General features: G+C 37.9%; 1 protein-coding gene across 3 annotated transcripts in view; it reads left to right on the top strand.

The window, feature by feature from the left end:
* Fap (fibroblast activation protein, alpha) overlaps positions 1 to 14,972 on the top strand; it is a 68,874-nt gene that overhangs the window by 20,181 nt on the left and 33,721 nt on the right. For all 3 annotated transcript variants that reach the window (XM_039104226.2, XM_039104225.2, NM_138850.1), the window contains 6 exon segments: positions 3,307 to 3,379; positions 4,091 to 4,211; positions 5,268 to 5,422; positions 7,593 to 7,696; positions 9,571 to 9,706; positions 12,658 to 12,702. In XM_039104226.2, the coding sequence (XP_038960154.1) occupies positions 3,307 to 3,379; positions 4,091 to 4,211; positions 5,268 to 5,422; positions 7,593 to 7,696; positions 9,571 to 9,706; positions 12,658 to 12,702 (634 nt within the window).

The following is a 14,972-nucleotide window of genomic DNA, read 5'->3' as shown; positions in this document are numbered from 1 at the left end:
AGACTTTTCAAGATGCATGAGAATGCGACTATTTTAAGGAGGGAACGCGCCGCATTAGAAATACACAGGAGGAAGGAGGGACCGCAACAGACACATACGTCACTCACTGGTTTAAAGCTGACGGTTTGTAAAATTGACAAAATGTTCTCTTTAATGATTAAAGTGTTAAGTAACTCTTAATTAAAGAAGGGATAATTGGCATTATGTAATTTTCAATTTCATGAACTAGTTGACAGTTAAAAGGGAAAAAAAAATGAGTATATAGGAAGATTGAAGGAAGAGTACGCAATGGCTTCCAGGCAGGGAACACAAAGTGTTGAAAACAACTGGCAAATATTTCAGTTCAGCTGATTAGAGGGGAGCTGCCTCCTAGAGAGGACAGATAACTTAAAAGAGGAGTTGGGAACTGAAAACGGGGCAACAACCACTGACTAGGCAACCATTAAACCGACTTTAGCCCTATTCTTCATGACAAAAGGAAATCCCAAAAAGATTTTATAGGAAGTGATGTGATCGGATTGGTACTTTAGAAAACTCCCTTTGGTTAATTGAGGAAATGGATTAGTGCAGCTACTCATCTTACTACGATACCCTCTTGGCTGTTATATAAAAAGTAAGAATAATTACATGGCTTGCAGAGGTATTTAAAAGCCTCTTCTGGTCTACTGCCCCTTTTGTCAAGCAAAGGACAATTTTTTTTTGGTCATGTCCTTATTTTAAAATGTTCAGGGAAGAAACAAGACCTGCTTTAAAAAAAAAAACAGAAACAAAAAAAAACAAAAAAAAAACATAGTCTCGGTTGATCGAATGGATCTGGAGTCTCTTTTCTGTTGCAATGCCACCATTAGGCAAGAAGTATTCACAGAGCTCTCTAGCCTGCAGAAAGCATATATAGAAATATGCAAATGAGCTGCAGGAACCAAGCCTGCTCCTAAGAGCCCTTCAGTCTGCCAAGATGGGAACTGGAGTCTTACAGAACAGTTTGGTTCGGGCTTTAATCATGTCCTGCTTTTTTTTTTTTTCTTACCATTTAAAAATTCTTGATGTTGAAGTCCACCAAATTGAGAAAAACCCAAGTAAAAAATATTCCCAATACGAATAACAATTATTACTTTCTTAACAATGGCTTCAAAACCTAGTCAAACCACTGTTTGATGCTGTTGTATGTAAATTTATGTGTGCGTCTCTTGCTTCCCCCCCCCCCCCACACACGTAACTATTTAATTTCCAGATATTTTCATCTAGGTAAAACAATATCATTTTAGTTGGAGATGACAACTTGGTTGAAAGTCAAGTTTTGATTAAATGTCCTACTACTTGTCTGCCACTGAAGATTATTAAAGATCTCTAACCAAAAAGCTATTTGCAACTGATACCCCCACACAGAAGAAGTCGCTTTTCTCCAGTAGAGTGTCACTGGGGTTTATCAGTTTCAGTCACACCCAAGGGCAGGTCCTACGCCCAAGAATAGTTGATCAACACAAAATGAATTCCATAGTTTTTGTCTTATTTGTTAATTCTTATTTTCATTTTGTGCTTTGTGTGTGTGTGTGTGTGTGTGTGTGTGTGTGTGAGAGAGAGAGAGAGAGAGAGAGAGAGAGAGAAGAGAGAACATCAAGCATTAAATTGAGTGCATAAAGAGGTCGAAAGAATCCAGGGAAAAGTATGATCAAAGTATATTGTATGAAAAAATTGTTAAAAAAAAGAAAAGTCTTACACAAAGTAATGAAGCTAGTTCTGGTTTTAATCACGGTGGGAATTATAGATGACAGTTTTTATAATACATCCATTTCTCCATCTTTTATGGCATTAGTGACTACTCATAAAACCTAAAAGTGACAGCTCAATGGCTTTCCAGTCATAAAGAGACACGCAGTTGAATTTGTAGACTGTCATTGTTTGTGACGTTGCATAGCTTAATTGTACTCCATGCAGAAAACTTAGGCAGCATTACAGTGTCAGTCAAAAGAAGCTTTAGGACATTAACTTGATACAGAATTGTAAACCAGGTAAAGAATGTCTTCTGCCTCATTACCTTTATGACAATCCTTATGTATCCATTTTACCCTTGCCTTGATGTGCCCGGTGCTCATGTATTGCCCTCTGGCTGCCAGGATTCTTGCTGCAATGCCGATCCATAATGCCCTTCCTCTGAAAGCCCTTTCTGATCATTTTTTCCCTCATTGCTAGGTATTGTTCTATGTGACATAATAAATTCAATAAAGATATTTCAGGTCTTCCCAAGTGTGAGGGAGCAAGCAAGGTCGTACAGACACAAACCTAGGACAGTGGCTGTTAGTGGAAACGAACGGGGTCTTTTCAAAATATCTTCTAATTGGTCTTAGGAGTAGATATTGCTTTACTGTTCCACAAAAACAGTATTGATAAGACTGCTGAGACGATTTTCAAGCAGTCAACCTTTCAGCCTGGCAACGTATGGTTCTTTAGTACATAAACATTCGATATGTTCTCCTTGAAAAGCTGCAAGAACTCCACAATGCAATTCCCCTGGCTGAAGCTCACAGTGAGACTGTAAACATCAAAGTGAGATTTTTGACCAATAGAATATCTGAAATTTCCCCATGGGTGGAGAACTTTGCAAGCTTAAGGCACACTGCCCAGTATGCGATCTGTTTTTCAGTTTAGCTTGAGATCAGATGTTCCTTTCCTTTTCTGATTTCAAGTCAGATCCCTGGGGAGATTGTCAAATGGCATCTTATTTTCAAAAATTTGAAATTCATATGCATTCACAGAGATGGGGGTTGTGAATGAGAATGTGGAAGAGCACATATTAAACTGGAGCACAATTATAGAAACTCGGAGCTGGAAGGCACGTCAGCGACCATCTTCGTCTGCTGTGTGCAAATTTTACAGTCCCAGGGGTTAAATGACTTGAGCTTCATTTGGGGTCTGCCCAAGAACCAGCAATGCAATTTTTAAGCCATTCTCATCTCTCTGTGTCTCATGGTTGTCTCCTATGAGACAGTGGGGCACTCTAGTAGACAACTTCCAGATGACCCAGACTGTCGGTGTGCTTGCTACCCATTTATCTCACTGGGAAGGTCTGAAAACAGAGAAGTCAGGTGACTTAAACCACCAAAGAGTGGATGGCAGCCATGCACTGTGCCTCAGTGCCTTACTCCCGTGTACGCCTCTTTTGAACTTGGAGAAGTGAGGGTATCTCATGAGGTTGTCCTAAATTTTAATAGCTTGTTTGCTTATTCTGTTTATGAGTTGTTTTTTATATTGAACACCAAAAGTTGTTGTGGTTTTACATATTTCTTTCTTTCCTTTCTTTCTTTCTAGGGAATTTGTAAGAGGATACGAGCTCCCTCGTCCAATTCAGTATCTGTGCTGGTCTCCCGTTGGGAGTAAATTAGTAAGTGTTTAGATTATAGAAGTGTTTAATCATTTAAATCAAAGAGGAGCCATTTGATTTTGGCCTTTGTTAAATTTCCCTGCCTAAAAGGAGAGAGAGAGAGAGAGAGAGAGAGAGAGAGAGAGAGAGAGAGAGAGAGAGAGAGAGACATTATGACTATTTCAGTGGCTAAAAACGGGAAGAGTTTGGATAAATTGAAACCCGTTTGAGAATTCCGCAAAATCTCAAGCTCATGGATAGACTTCTTTAAATATCGCAGTCAAAAACTTTATCCTTATACTCAGCCAGAATGCGTTGTGCCAGAAAACTCAGGAAAAATATGGTTTTCACAAGTTTCCCAGACTAGCTTCAGACAACATGAAATTTTGTCCAAGCTCTTATTTAAGGACTCTAAATAAAGATTAGATCTGGCTAGCTATTAATATTCAGGGGTTTATTTGACTACCTGTCAATATGCACAATTACTTATTGAATAATAAAATAGCTATATTGTAATAGAATTTACTTCTTACTTGATGCAGATTTTTAAATCATAATTAATGTTAATGTAAATTATGTAAATTTTTAACCTATTAAATTGTTTTAGTTGTGAATCCTTTTGCATCTGAATTACCAGTCCTTAAAAAGATAGTAGGTAAATAATTAAATATACATTGTTACTGTATTCATTAGGAAAATTTCCCTTATTGAGTAATTTTCTATCATTTCTAGGCATATGTCTATCAAAACAATATTTATTTAAAACAAAGACCAGGAGATCCACCTTTTCAAATAACTTACACTGGAAGAGAAAATAGAATATTTAATGGAATTCCAGACTGGGTTTATGAAGGTAAGCTATATTTCTTTTCCACTGCTGACATATTAGGTTTCTAACTGAAAATGATTTCACATATGCAGTAAAAAAATTAGTTGAATGGAATCCTTTTTAATGAGCTGGTTGTCCTTCTGAAAATAGGTTATATTAATAGGTTATAGATAGAAAGGGGCTGATCTTAAAGAATAAAGCCTTGTGAGAGACCAGTAGAATCTATATTCATGAATGTTACTATAAAGTGGAGATTCATATTCCAAGAAGTACATGGTCCTTAGCCACTGAGTTAATGCATTATCCAGTGTTGTTTTTTTTTTTTTTTGCTTAAGAAAGACATCTTCCCTCCCCCACCAAAGCTAAACAACTTCATTATTTTGCAAGAAAATGTTCTCAGTTTTTTTTTATATCGATAGCCTCTTGAATTTAATCCTTATTCTAGATCATGTAGGACACAGGACTTAATTAGACTTTAAGAGGTTGTCTAGTCTCTATTCCTCCAGTCCACTTCTTTAAAAAGATATGTGTGTGTATGTATTTTACACACACACACACATACACACACATGCACACATGTGAACACATACACACATACACACACACACACACACACACACACACACACACAATTTCTTAGGAATGCAACTCAAACTCTGTTGGTAATATCACTTGCCAGTAAAAATCACAGCCTTCTCTTTCTACTTCAGGTACTGTCTACTTACCAGTCTGCTTTGTCTACCTATGTCTATAGTACAGTCTCTTTGGGCTACTTTAGCTTATCTTTTAGATCGGTCTAAGGGGAAAATAATTATTACCAATGTGTTTATTATTTATTTTAAATGTTACATTTCTGGTTAACAGCAATTACTAACAGGACTAATTGACATCTGATATAGAATGAAATTTAAACTGTTCCTCTTAATTCACAGTATTTTTTTTTAATAAACAATGTATGGTGTATGTTACGAGCACATTAAAAACATGATTTAAGTTAATAAATATTTGTTTAGAAGTATTAACAATGACTTTCAAGAATAAGCAATGATTATAAATAATACATGAATTCTTATTTTTCAGAGGAAATGCTTGCTACAAAATATGCCCTTTGGTGGTCCCCAGATGGAAAATATTTGGCATATGTAGAATTTAATGATTCGGACATACCAATTATTGCCTACTCGTATTATGGCGATGGACAGTATCCTAGAACTATAAATATTCCATACCCGAAGGTATGCAAGACGCTTTTAAGAGAGGCCTTCATCCCCCTGATGTCAAAATGAGCAATCATTACCACAAATAGAGGTGGGATCAACACTTTTGGAAAAGCTTCTTGTCCTTGTGTGTCATACAGCAAACACTGTGCTGTGCTCTATTGTTTATGTGGACATCTGTTGCTTTGGACATCTGGGTATGCTGGAAGAAGTAATCTTTGCAAGATCTACTGCAGTATCTTTGCAAAAAGCATATGGTCCAGATCATGGAGGAAAAACAAGCTTAACTTAGTTTTAATTTATATATATATATATATATATATATATATATATATATATATATATATATATTCTATGTTCCAAATTCAGGGTAAAAGTTCTGTTTCACAATTCTCTCTTGAATTCTCCTGTAAATGCAAACCAGAAAGGGAAATTCAAATATTGAATTTGATGTCTTTGTCAGGTAGTGTCAGACAGACACATGTTAAGATCTCTTGTGGACAGGTAAGTGAAGTTTTTGAGCCTCCATTTCTTCCTTAAAGCAATTAATTAAAGTCAATATGATACATATTTTTTACTCAGTTCCAAGGCTAGAGAAGAGGGACCTAGGTGTATGGGAGAAAGGCTGAGTGACAGGGAGAAAGCATTGTGACCTATTTTAAATATAGACAAAGGCAAGAATGAGGAGAGTCTGGAAAGGAATTTACCTCTTGTAAAAGTAGTGGGTATCTTTTAGAATTTTTAAAATATACATAGCTCTTCGTGCTTTTATTTTCCAAGCCCTAGTCATGAATGACTCCAGCAGGTCCCTATATAAGATAGGATGGATGTGGCATTTGCAAACTTGGCTTTCGAAACAAGCCAAAGACACCCCAAAGAGAGAAATAGAGAAGTAGAAATATAATGTTTATGTTAAAAGTCACTTAAGAAAAGGAAAGAGCTAGGAAATAAATGTTGAGATATAAGTCCCCTCAAGGACGGGGTAGAAAAATGGAAAGTTGGAGGTGCTTAGAAGTGAAAAGTCTGATACTTGGAATCCAAAATTAAAAGAACTGAGTGTTCTGAAGACTCAGTGTGAGCAGGAAGATGAGGACACTCAGAACTGAGAAGCAACTCCCACTTATCTAAGTGTGTTCCTAAGTCTTCATGTTTCTTTACAGACTGGGGACACTAAAACCTCTAGCACTGGATGCAGAAATGAGAAAATTCCAAAGAGCCAAAAAAGACTCTAGAATGACTTTAGATCAGTAACTCTCAACCTATGGGTCTCCACCCCTTTGGGGGGATGGGTGGACAAAGGATCCTTTCACAGGGGCTGCCTAAAACGTTTGGAAAACACAGATGTTTTCATTAGAATCACAACAAAATTACAGTTTTGAAGTAGCAACAAAAATAATTTTATGGATAGGGGTCACCACTACACGGGGAACTGTAATAAAGGGTCATGGCCTTCGGGAGATTGAGAGGCACTGCTTTAGTTGAATGAAAAGTTAAGTCACTGAGCACTATGCTCTCAAATGCTGTGGATTCACATTTTAACTGCAAGATTTGTTCTGAAGTAAAATAACATCAGTTCAAAGACAGTGTCTAGGCATGAGGCATGCTGTCATGTAAAATTTAGGTATTCAGTAGCACAAGAAAAGCAAACTAAGAAGAAAAATGTAAAAGCCCATGGACACCTTATTTGGTAGTGAGACTCCCCATTCTTTGGGATGGAAGCAATGGAAATGGACTGAGTGGTTTAGGGAGGAGAAGCAATCTGGTCATTCAATCAGTGCATTTCATTTAGTTCTTCTCTTTTCTTCTCTTTCAAACCGATCTCCCTACCCTTCAGAGCACACGGGTATATTGGTTATTCTCTTTTTAACTAGTAATGAAACACCTGTCTCGAAAATCAGGATAGAGTATGGGTTGTAGACATAGACTTTCACATCCCCGATAATTTCTCCTATAAATCAAGTCTCTCATTAGACACGTGAAACACGTTCGACTCTGGTTGATACAACATTGGTAATTGCCTTGCAAGTAAAACAGGAATGAAGCCCCTGGCCACTTTGCAGAACATCTTCAACTGTTATTTATTGAGCTTTCCTCACTTATTAAAATATGCCTCGAGTGCTAAAGTGTCTTTAAAACATTGATGGTCAGTAAGATTGTATCAGCTTGTAAATTTCCATTTTCTTGGCAGGCCGGAGCTAAGAATCCCATTGTTCGTGTCTTTATTGTTGACACTATCTACCCACACCATGTGGGTCCTATAGAAGTACCAGTTCCAGAGATGATAGCCTCGAGGTCAGTGATCCAGATCCCTCTCACGTGTTTAACCGAATTTTAACATGTTGAACTTTCTATTTCATAGTTTAGACATTATTTCTAGTGAGTTGAAGAGACACATGCCATAAAGCAGAAAACTAACATGCAAATTAAACTTCACAGTTAAGTTTCTTGAACTAGTTTTTAATATACTCTGTTATGCATTTAAAGACTCATTTAAAGATGACCATGGTGACTTCCGGGGTTTTCCTTGGAGGTAGAAATATCAACTTGGGATCAAAGTGAAGATTGGCACGTCTTCAGCATGAGTCCTCTAAATTCTGGTCTAGTTTCCCTCAAGCCAGAATTTATGGATCTATGTGCATCCTGGGATATAATAAATCAGACAAGGAACTCTTCACAGACATTAGCATTGCCTGACTTTGAAATACTCTGTTTGGATTATCTAGATTCAGAACTGTAAGTCAAGAAAGTATTTACTGATAGAAAAAAGTATTTGGGATAGAGAGATGCCTCAGTCTTTAGAACTGTAGTGATCTTGCAGAAGACTGGAGTTTCCTTCCAACCACTCACATAGGGCAGCTCCAGGAGGCCTGATGTCCTCTTCTTCCCTTTGCTAGCACTGGGCTCATGTGTATAAGCCTATACTCAAACCAATGCATATACACACAATCAAAAATCAATTCCTTTTTCTTCCTTTCTGGGTTTTGTTTTATTTTGTTTTGTTTTGGGTTTGGGTTTGAGACAGGTTTCTCTGTGTAACAGAACCTTGGCTGCCCTGGAACTTGCTCTAGGACACTAAGCTTGTCTCAAACTTGAAGCGATTGCTTGCCTCTGTCTCCTCAGTGCTAGGATTAGTGTTCTCTCTTCCTAGTACGACTCGGATATGCCTTTCTGGTTACCCTTGATTATACCAACCTTTCAGACCCGAGTCAGTCCTCTGTGTCGTTCTGTTTGACTTTTGGTGAAACTGAAGTGTTCCAAGAGCCTCACCTGCTTAGCACAGAGGTCTTGACGCTTCTCCTCCCGCCATATCAAGGCCGATTAGACGGATGACAAATGATTGCCCACAACAGTCTAGTTATGGAACCTTGAATATGCATTTTTTAAATATTATTTTCTTTAGGTGCCAAGTAATAGAAAAAGCACTTGAGTCGAGGGACATGCTAAGCCCACTCAGATCATCTTTACATATTCACACCAGTACATTACTATTTCAAATTGATACAGAAACAAAGGCCTACATAGCTAAATAATTTCACTGAGGGTGGGTACTGTGATAGGATGTCATGAGATCAGGATTTGTATCCTAAGTTCCTTCTAGCTCTATGGAAAATTACGAAGTTCTGTAATTTGGGCTATGAATTTCATTCACAGACAAGTATAGTCATGCTACCCGTTGACACTTAAGTATGTTATTAAAAACCATCAAAACTTTTTTGGATAATTTGATTATTAATACAATTTCAACACTTGACCATAGAACTTAGCTTCCACATGAACCCACCTGGAAACAAAGGTGAACTTCTCACTACGTTTGGCTGCTTTACGCCAAGCACAAAGTTTAAAAATGGGATGATGCTAACATCGTAGAAAATGGAACACTTTCATCCCTCTTAGACAGATACCTAACTTTGCCCTTACATCCTAACCTCAGTTTCCAAAAATGGGGAGAAAGTTCAAGTATGGATAATCTTCTTAGGTGTATGACCTCTTATTTATCTTAGCCAGCAGATCTATTTAAATACCATTCTCAGAGAAAGCTTGCCTTTCTTGTCTACTAACTACACATCCTATAATAACAGCTGTCTTTTAGAAACTTTAGATGGCGATATTACTTAAATGTGGTGATGGCGGACGGCTGAAACTGTCTGTTTTGGTCTTGTTGCCAGTGACTACTATTTCACCTGGCTCACATGGGTGACCAACGAACGAGTATGTTTGCAGTGGCTAAAGAGAGTGCAGAATGTCTCAGTCTTGTCTATATGTGATTTCAGAGAAGACTGGCATGCGTGGGATTGTCCAAAGGTAGGTGTGTTAAAGCTACTGGCAAGTATTTCTGACAATGGAAATACGACAGGAGCCTCTCATTCCTGGGTAACAGTTTGCTTTGCTAAGCGGGATCTGGTGCATTGAACCAAACTGAACTGCCATGTAAAACAATGGGCCGCATGTTCACAGCGGTTCCACCACTCTTATTAAACAGAGTGCAGCAGTTGTTTTCCTGAGTGGCTTTTACTTTGAGTAGGGAGAGACACAAAGTGAGCCAATGTGATGTTAGAATGGTGATCCAGCCATTGGAGACCCTCGGGGTAGTTAGTCAACAGAAGTGAAACAACGAAGATAAAACCTCAAATGAATGGGCTTATTATGGAAATAGATGTTTCACACAAAATTGGAGAAGAAATGAAAATTAGACAAAATTGTCAAAATTGGAAAAAGTGCAAGAGTAAGTGAAGTAGTCCCTATTTTTAAATCAAAGGTAGGTGCTTGAGAAGAGGGCGTGGACCATTTGTGGCTCTGCACTTTGTGCTGCTGTCTAGGTTATCGGTGGAGAGCACTCCCTACTGTACAGACTGAAGATTGAGAGCTTAAAATAAGATGCAAATTTACCATCAAGCTTCCATTGTTTTTACTGCTCAAATTCAAACATAATCTGCTAAAACTAATGAGTCAGAAGGTACTGCACCAGTCTGAGTCATTGAAATATGCCTGCCTTTAAGTACTCATTTTAGATACTAATTTTTTATTAAAAGTGGTTTCTATAAATAGGAAATATTGCTGAGTACATTTTGAGAGAATTCTAATTATGAAAAAATATTTTTATTAAAACAAACATAGAGGGGGGTTGGGGATTTAGCTCAGTGGTAGAGCACTTGCCTAGCAAGCTCAAGGCCCTGGGTTTGGTCCCCAGCTCCGGAAAAACAAAACAAAACAAACAAACAAACAAACATAGAGTTAACTTATTTTATGAAACTAGAGTCCAGATTAACCAAAGTAAGTCATTAAATTCCATCTAATATTCAGAAGATTTTATTTTATAAGGAGAATGTTTTATTCTGCTTGAAAAGTTATCAGGGCCATATTAGGCTGCATTTCCCAGGCTAAAAATGCTATTAGGTCATTACCCTGTCAGAAAAAGTCTTAAGTAAACGTAAGACAATTTGCAGGACACCAAGTTTATTTTACTTATGTGTTTATAACAAAGCCAAAAGGTAAGTTTGAAGTAGTAGCAGTGAAAAAACTTGATCCCAATTAAGCTAGTTAATTAGAACTCACTGATCTGATTGGCTGGTTCTAGTTGGATATATCTTCAACACCCTGGAATCTAACATCATGAACTCAGCTTTAACATCATTAACTTGAAAACTATGAACACAGACAAATAAAAAATTGATTCATTTGCAATCTGAAATTCTAATTCATCAAAATCTGAGACAATGTAACCTAAAAGTAAAGAAAATATAAAATGTCCTCACAGTGAGGAATAGAGGTCCCTGGGAAATGACCAGTATAGCTAGATAAGTAACTGCATTTAGAATATTTTGGCTGAATTTACTTACAATTTTCCAACAGCCATACTTACGACTAATGTGTTTGTGTTTTGAAAACCAGCAATGCTTGAGGTGATCAATCAATGTTTTATTCATGTTGCCAGAAATGAGAGGTAGAGAAGCTTGCGAAGTTATTTATTCTATAAAAATATTGGTGAGATTTATTAAGAAATTTATGGGATTCATGGTTCATTTATCCGACCAATAGCAAGTCCAAGAAAATGATGTATAGTGTGGAGTGGGTCTTCTGCTCCATAATGCAGTTCAGAAACCTAGGCCGATGGCATTTCTGTTATCTTAATGTGTGGTTCTAAGTCATTAACATTCAACTGGAGCTGGAAGAATAGGGGGAGGGGTCTGCTTGAGATATTTCTATGGGGAAGGCTACAAATGGCTTGCTTCTCTTTCAGTTCACAGACTGTTTCTAGACCTTACCAAATGACTATGGCCCATTGTAAGAGAAGCTGGGAAACATGGTTCAGCCTCTGAGAGACAATCCTTTCCCAAAGTATAGATACTGTTTCTTTCATAAATATCCACTTTACTCCCTCTGGGAGGTCTTTATTCCTAGCAGAGGTTTCCAGAACTTTTTGTCAAAAATTCTCTAGATTATTTCTGTTGATCCAAATGTTTAATATCTATCTCTGTGTCCTTGATCTGAGTCTTTATTAGCATTTCCTAAAAACAGGAATTGGCCTCTTTCTGCCTTACCCATGACCAAATTCACATTGTCTCTCATGCTTACAATTACATTTTCTATATTAGGTAAGTGAAGCCCTTCATGGCATTTACTCACAGATATTCAAAATTCCCGGATGGCATCGAGGTTTCTCCAAGATCTTGCTGATGCTTTCTCTCTTCCAAATTCCCTGTGGTCTTTTTTTTTCTTTCTGTCCACTGTGCTCACTACAGTTACAGTAGTCTATACCTATTAAGTCAACTCAGAATGTTCTTTGTCTAGAAAAAAAAAGTGCTATTTACATTTTATAATTTCTAAATATTTATGTAAGAAGTGATACCTCTGAATCTTACTAAAACCTAAATATACAAATCTAGCTAAACCCAATTTGGAAAAAAAAAAAAAAAGAACACAACCTCAACTTCACTATGGATTCACTATGGAATCCCGTCTTCTCTGTATCGCATCACGGGCTTCATTCGGGCTGAATTTCCACATGTTTGTGATAATTCTGAGACCAGCCACATGGAACAGCTAAGGAAGAAAAAATTCTGGGATTACGTTTACCACCGACTTGTCCGTATAGACTCAGTACACTGCTCTAAATACCTTCAACAAGGTCTCCTGAACTGGAGGCCGAGTCGTACGACACTATGATCAGGCAGATTAACTGTTCGAAACGTCCAAATTATACATTTGAAAAACTGTCCTTTTTGTGCTTTAACGTGGTCTTTCTTTGTTTGTAGAACCAGGAGCATATTGAAGAAAGCAGAACAGGATGGGCTGGTGGAGTATGATTTTTCTATCTTTTCGTTTATTTTAATGGCACCCAGCATATTCAGTGAACTGACTTTCAGTGTGTGCATTCCACCTTGCGTGCCGTGCCTAGGTATCAAACAGGGAAATGAATACAAACCACATTATGATTTGTGATTAATTGTGTCTGGAATCTTTAATTGGAGTTATTTAGTGATATATGAGGTTCGTTTCCTATAAAAATGATATTGTTTAAGGGAACCAATTTTATCTTGTCTCCTGTATTGATTATTACAAGAGAAGTTTGAGAATAAGTGAACGTTGTCCGGAAAATACCACATGTCTCAAAGTACATCAAGCAAGCATTTGCATCAGGGTGGCTGCTGGGCTGAGATTTAGACACACTGTACAAAAGGGACACATGGGTATTAATTTTAATCTTTGGAGATGTATTTAGTAACGAAACTTCTAAATCTTAGAAAAAAGAATATAATGTATACTTCGTAGTGAAAACTTCTGGGAATCATTCCTCATCCTCTGAAGGTACCTGCTTTATTAGACAGCTCTCCTGACTAATGGCAATGAAATTAGCTCGAGAAAACATAGACTTATGTATATGATTAATAAACCCATTCAGGTAATTGTGTGGGTGCGTGCATGTGCATGCACACGCATGTGTGTAGTTCTTGGGATCAACAAAGGCCACACATGCTAGACAAGTATCATAAGCTACATTCCCAGTCCTTGTTTAGTTTTTGGGTCTTTAGACAAATTTAAAAAGCTGGTCATAATAGTATATATTAAATGGTAGTTTGTTTTTGTTTTTTTAAAGTGGTTTCCTTAGAATACATCCAAGATGTTTAAACTGCAAAAGACACAAGAAATAAACTGGAAATATTTTCCGGTGAATAATATACAAACCAAAAGAACCCAAATTTTAGTTCTTTACGTTTAGAAATCAGCTCTGAAGTCATAATGCTTAGACTACAGTTATAGCAAAACGCTCATCAGCTGTTTGAGCAATGCTGCGGACCTCCTTGGCCTGCGCTAAAACCTTTGATTAAAAACAGAACATGAGTTTTATGGGTCGGAGTCTGAAAGCCTGTGCTTCTGTCTAATCATTAGCTCAGGTCAGGAACCATCTTTTGACATTTAGTGAGGATGGTAAAAATCAAAAACTGTGAGAAGTAACCTTGCTTCCTAGGTGAGATTATTTTAAATGGCTTTGCACTTCACTCGGAGATAAGCAATTTATCAGAAAAATCTAAGCGTGATAAGGAAGCCAGGGCAGGGCCCTGTTCCAACTGAGGTCACTGCAGCTGAATGTCTTATCTAGTGTCCAGGTGTGACTTGCTGCAAGGAGCACTTAACTCAGAATGCATTATGGCCCCAGCTCTGACAACACCATCACGGAAATATTTCACACCCTCTTTACCTGACCTAAGTTACCTGCTCATTGGCAGCAACTGTCTTCCATGTGCGCGGAGAAAGGGAAGGAGATAACAGCCTTTGGCCAGCACAAAGATCCTTCCTGTTCGCCTGGCCCTAGTAGCTTAAAACAGAACAGTCTGTCCTGTTAATTTTTTAGTTTCAGTGTAGATTAAATTGTAAGCTTTACTCGGAATACTATCTTTTTAGAAGTCCTTTAATTAATTCACTTAGGTATGCGAGGAATAACTGTTGTTGTTGCTGCTACTGTTGTTGTTGTTGTTGTTGTTGTTGTTAAAGGCAGGCTTATTGGGAAGCTGCTCTCAGGTGGGTGAGTTTACTGGCCCCAAGGACCAAGGCCAGAGAAGACACCATGGGGAAAGAGGAGGTAGGGGAGGGACAGAGAAAGAGAGAAAGGGGTCTGCGCACAGACGACAGTGAAGAGAAGAAGCGAGGAATAACTCTTCACTGTATTACATTAAAATGGTCTGTGGCCTGGGTTCCATTGAGTGACTAAATCATGCAGAACTAATTGTTTTTCACAGTACACAGTATGAGGGAGTAAAGAGGGTTCTTGTGGTAAGGCTGCTATACCTTGCTTGAGAGCAAACCTTTCTGAAATGAAGAAGCAGCTTTGACAAAGGCCCACACTAGTGCAGTGCATCTACCAAATACCCAGTCTGAAGATGCCAAGTCATCTGGAGTAGCTCCTATGACGAGCGATGGTGATGGACACACAGCAGTCTCACCTCACTCAATTTCCCACTCTGTTACAATGTATTAACACACACACACACACACACACACACATTCATATTCTTGAGCAAAGATTATTCGTGGATCAGGCAGTGTCCAGGATATAGAATCCTTTCCTATG

This window comes from Rattus norvegicus, chromosome 3, assembly GCF_036323735.1.
Source record: "Rattus norvegicus strain BN/NHsdMcwi chromosome 3, GRCr8, whole genome shotgun sequence".
Classification (NCBI taxonomy): Eukaryota; Metazoa; Chordata; class Mammalia; order Rodentia; family Muridae; genus Rattus; species Rattus norvegicus.
The sequence above is the reverse complement of the archived record's forward strand: the minus strand, read 5'-3'. Positions and strand labels throughout refer to the sequence as shown.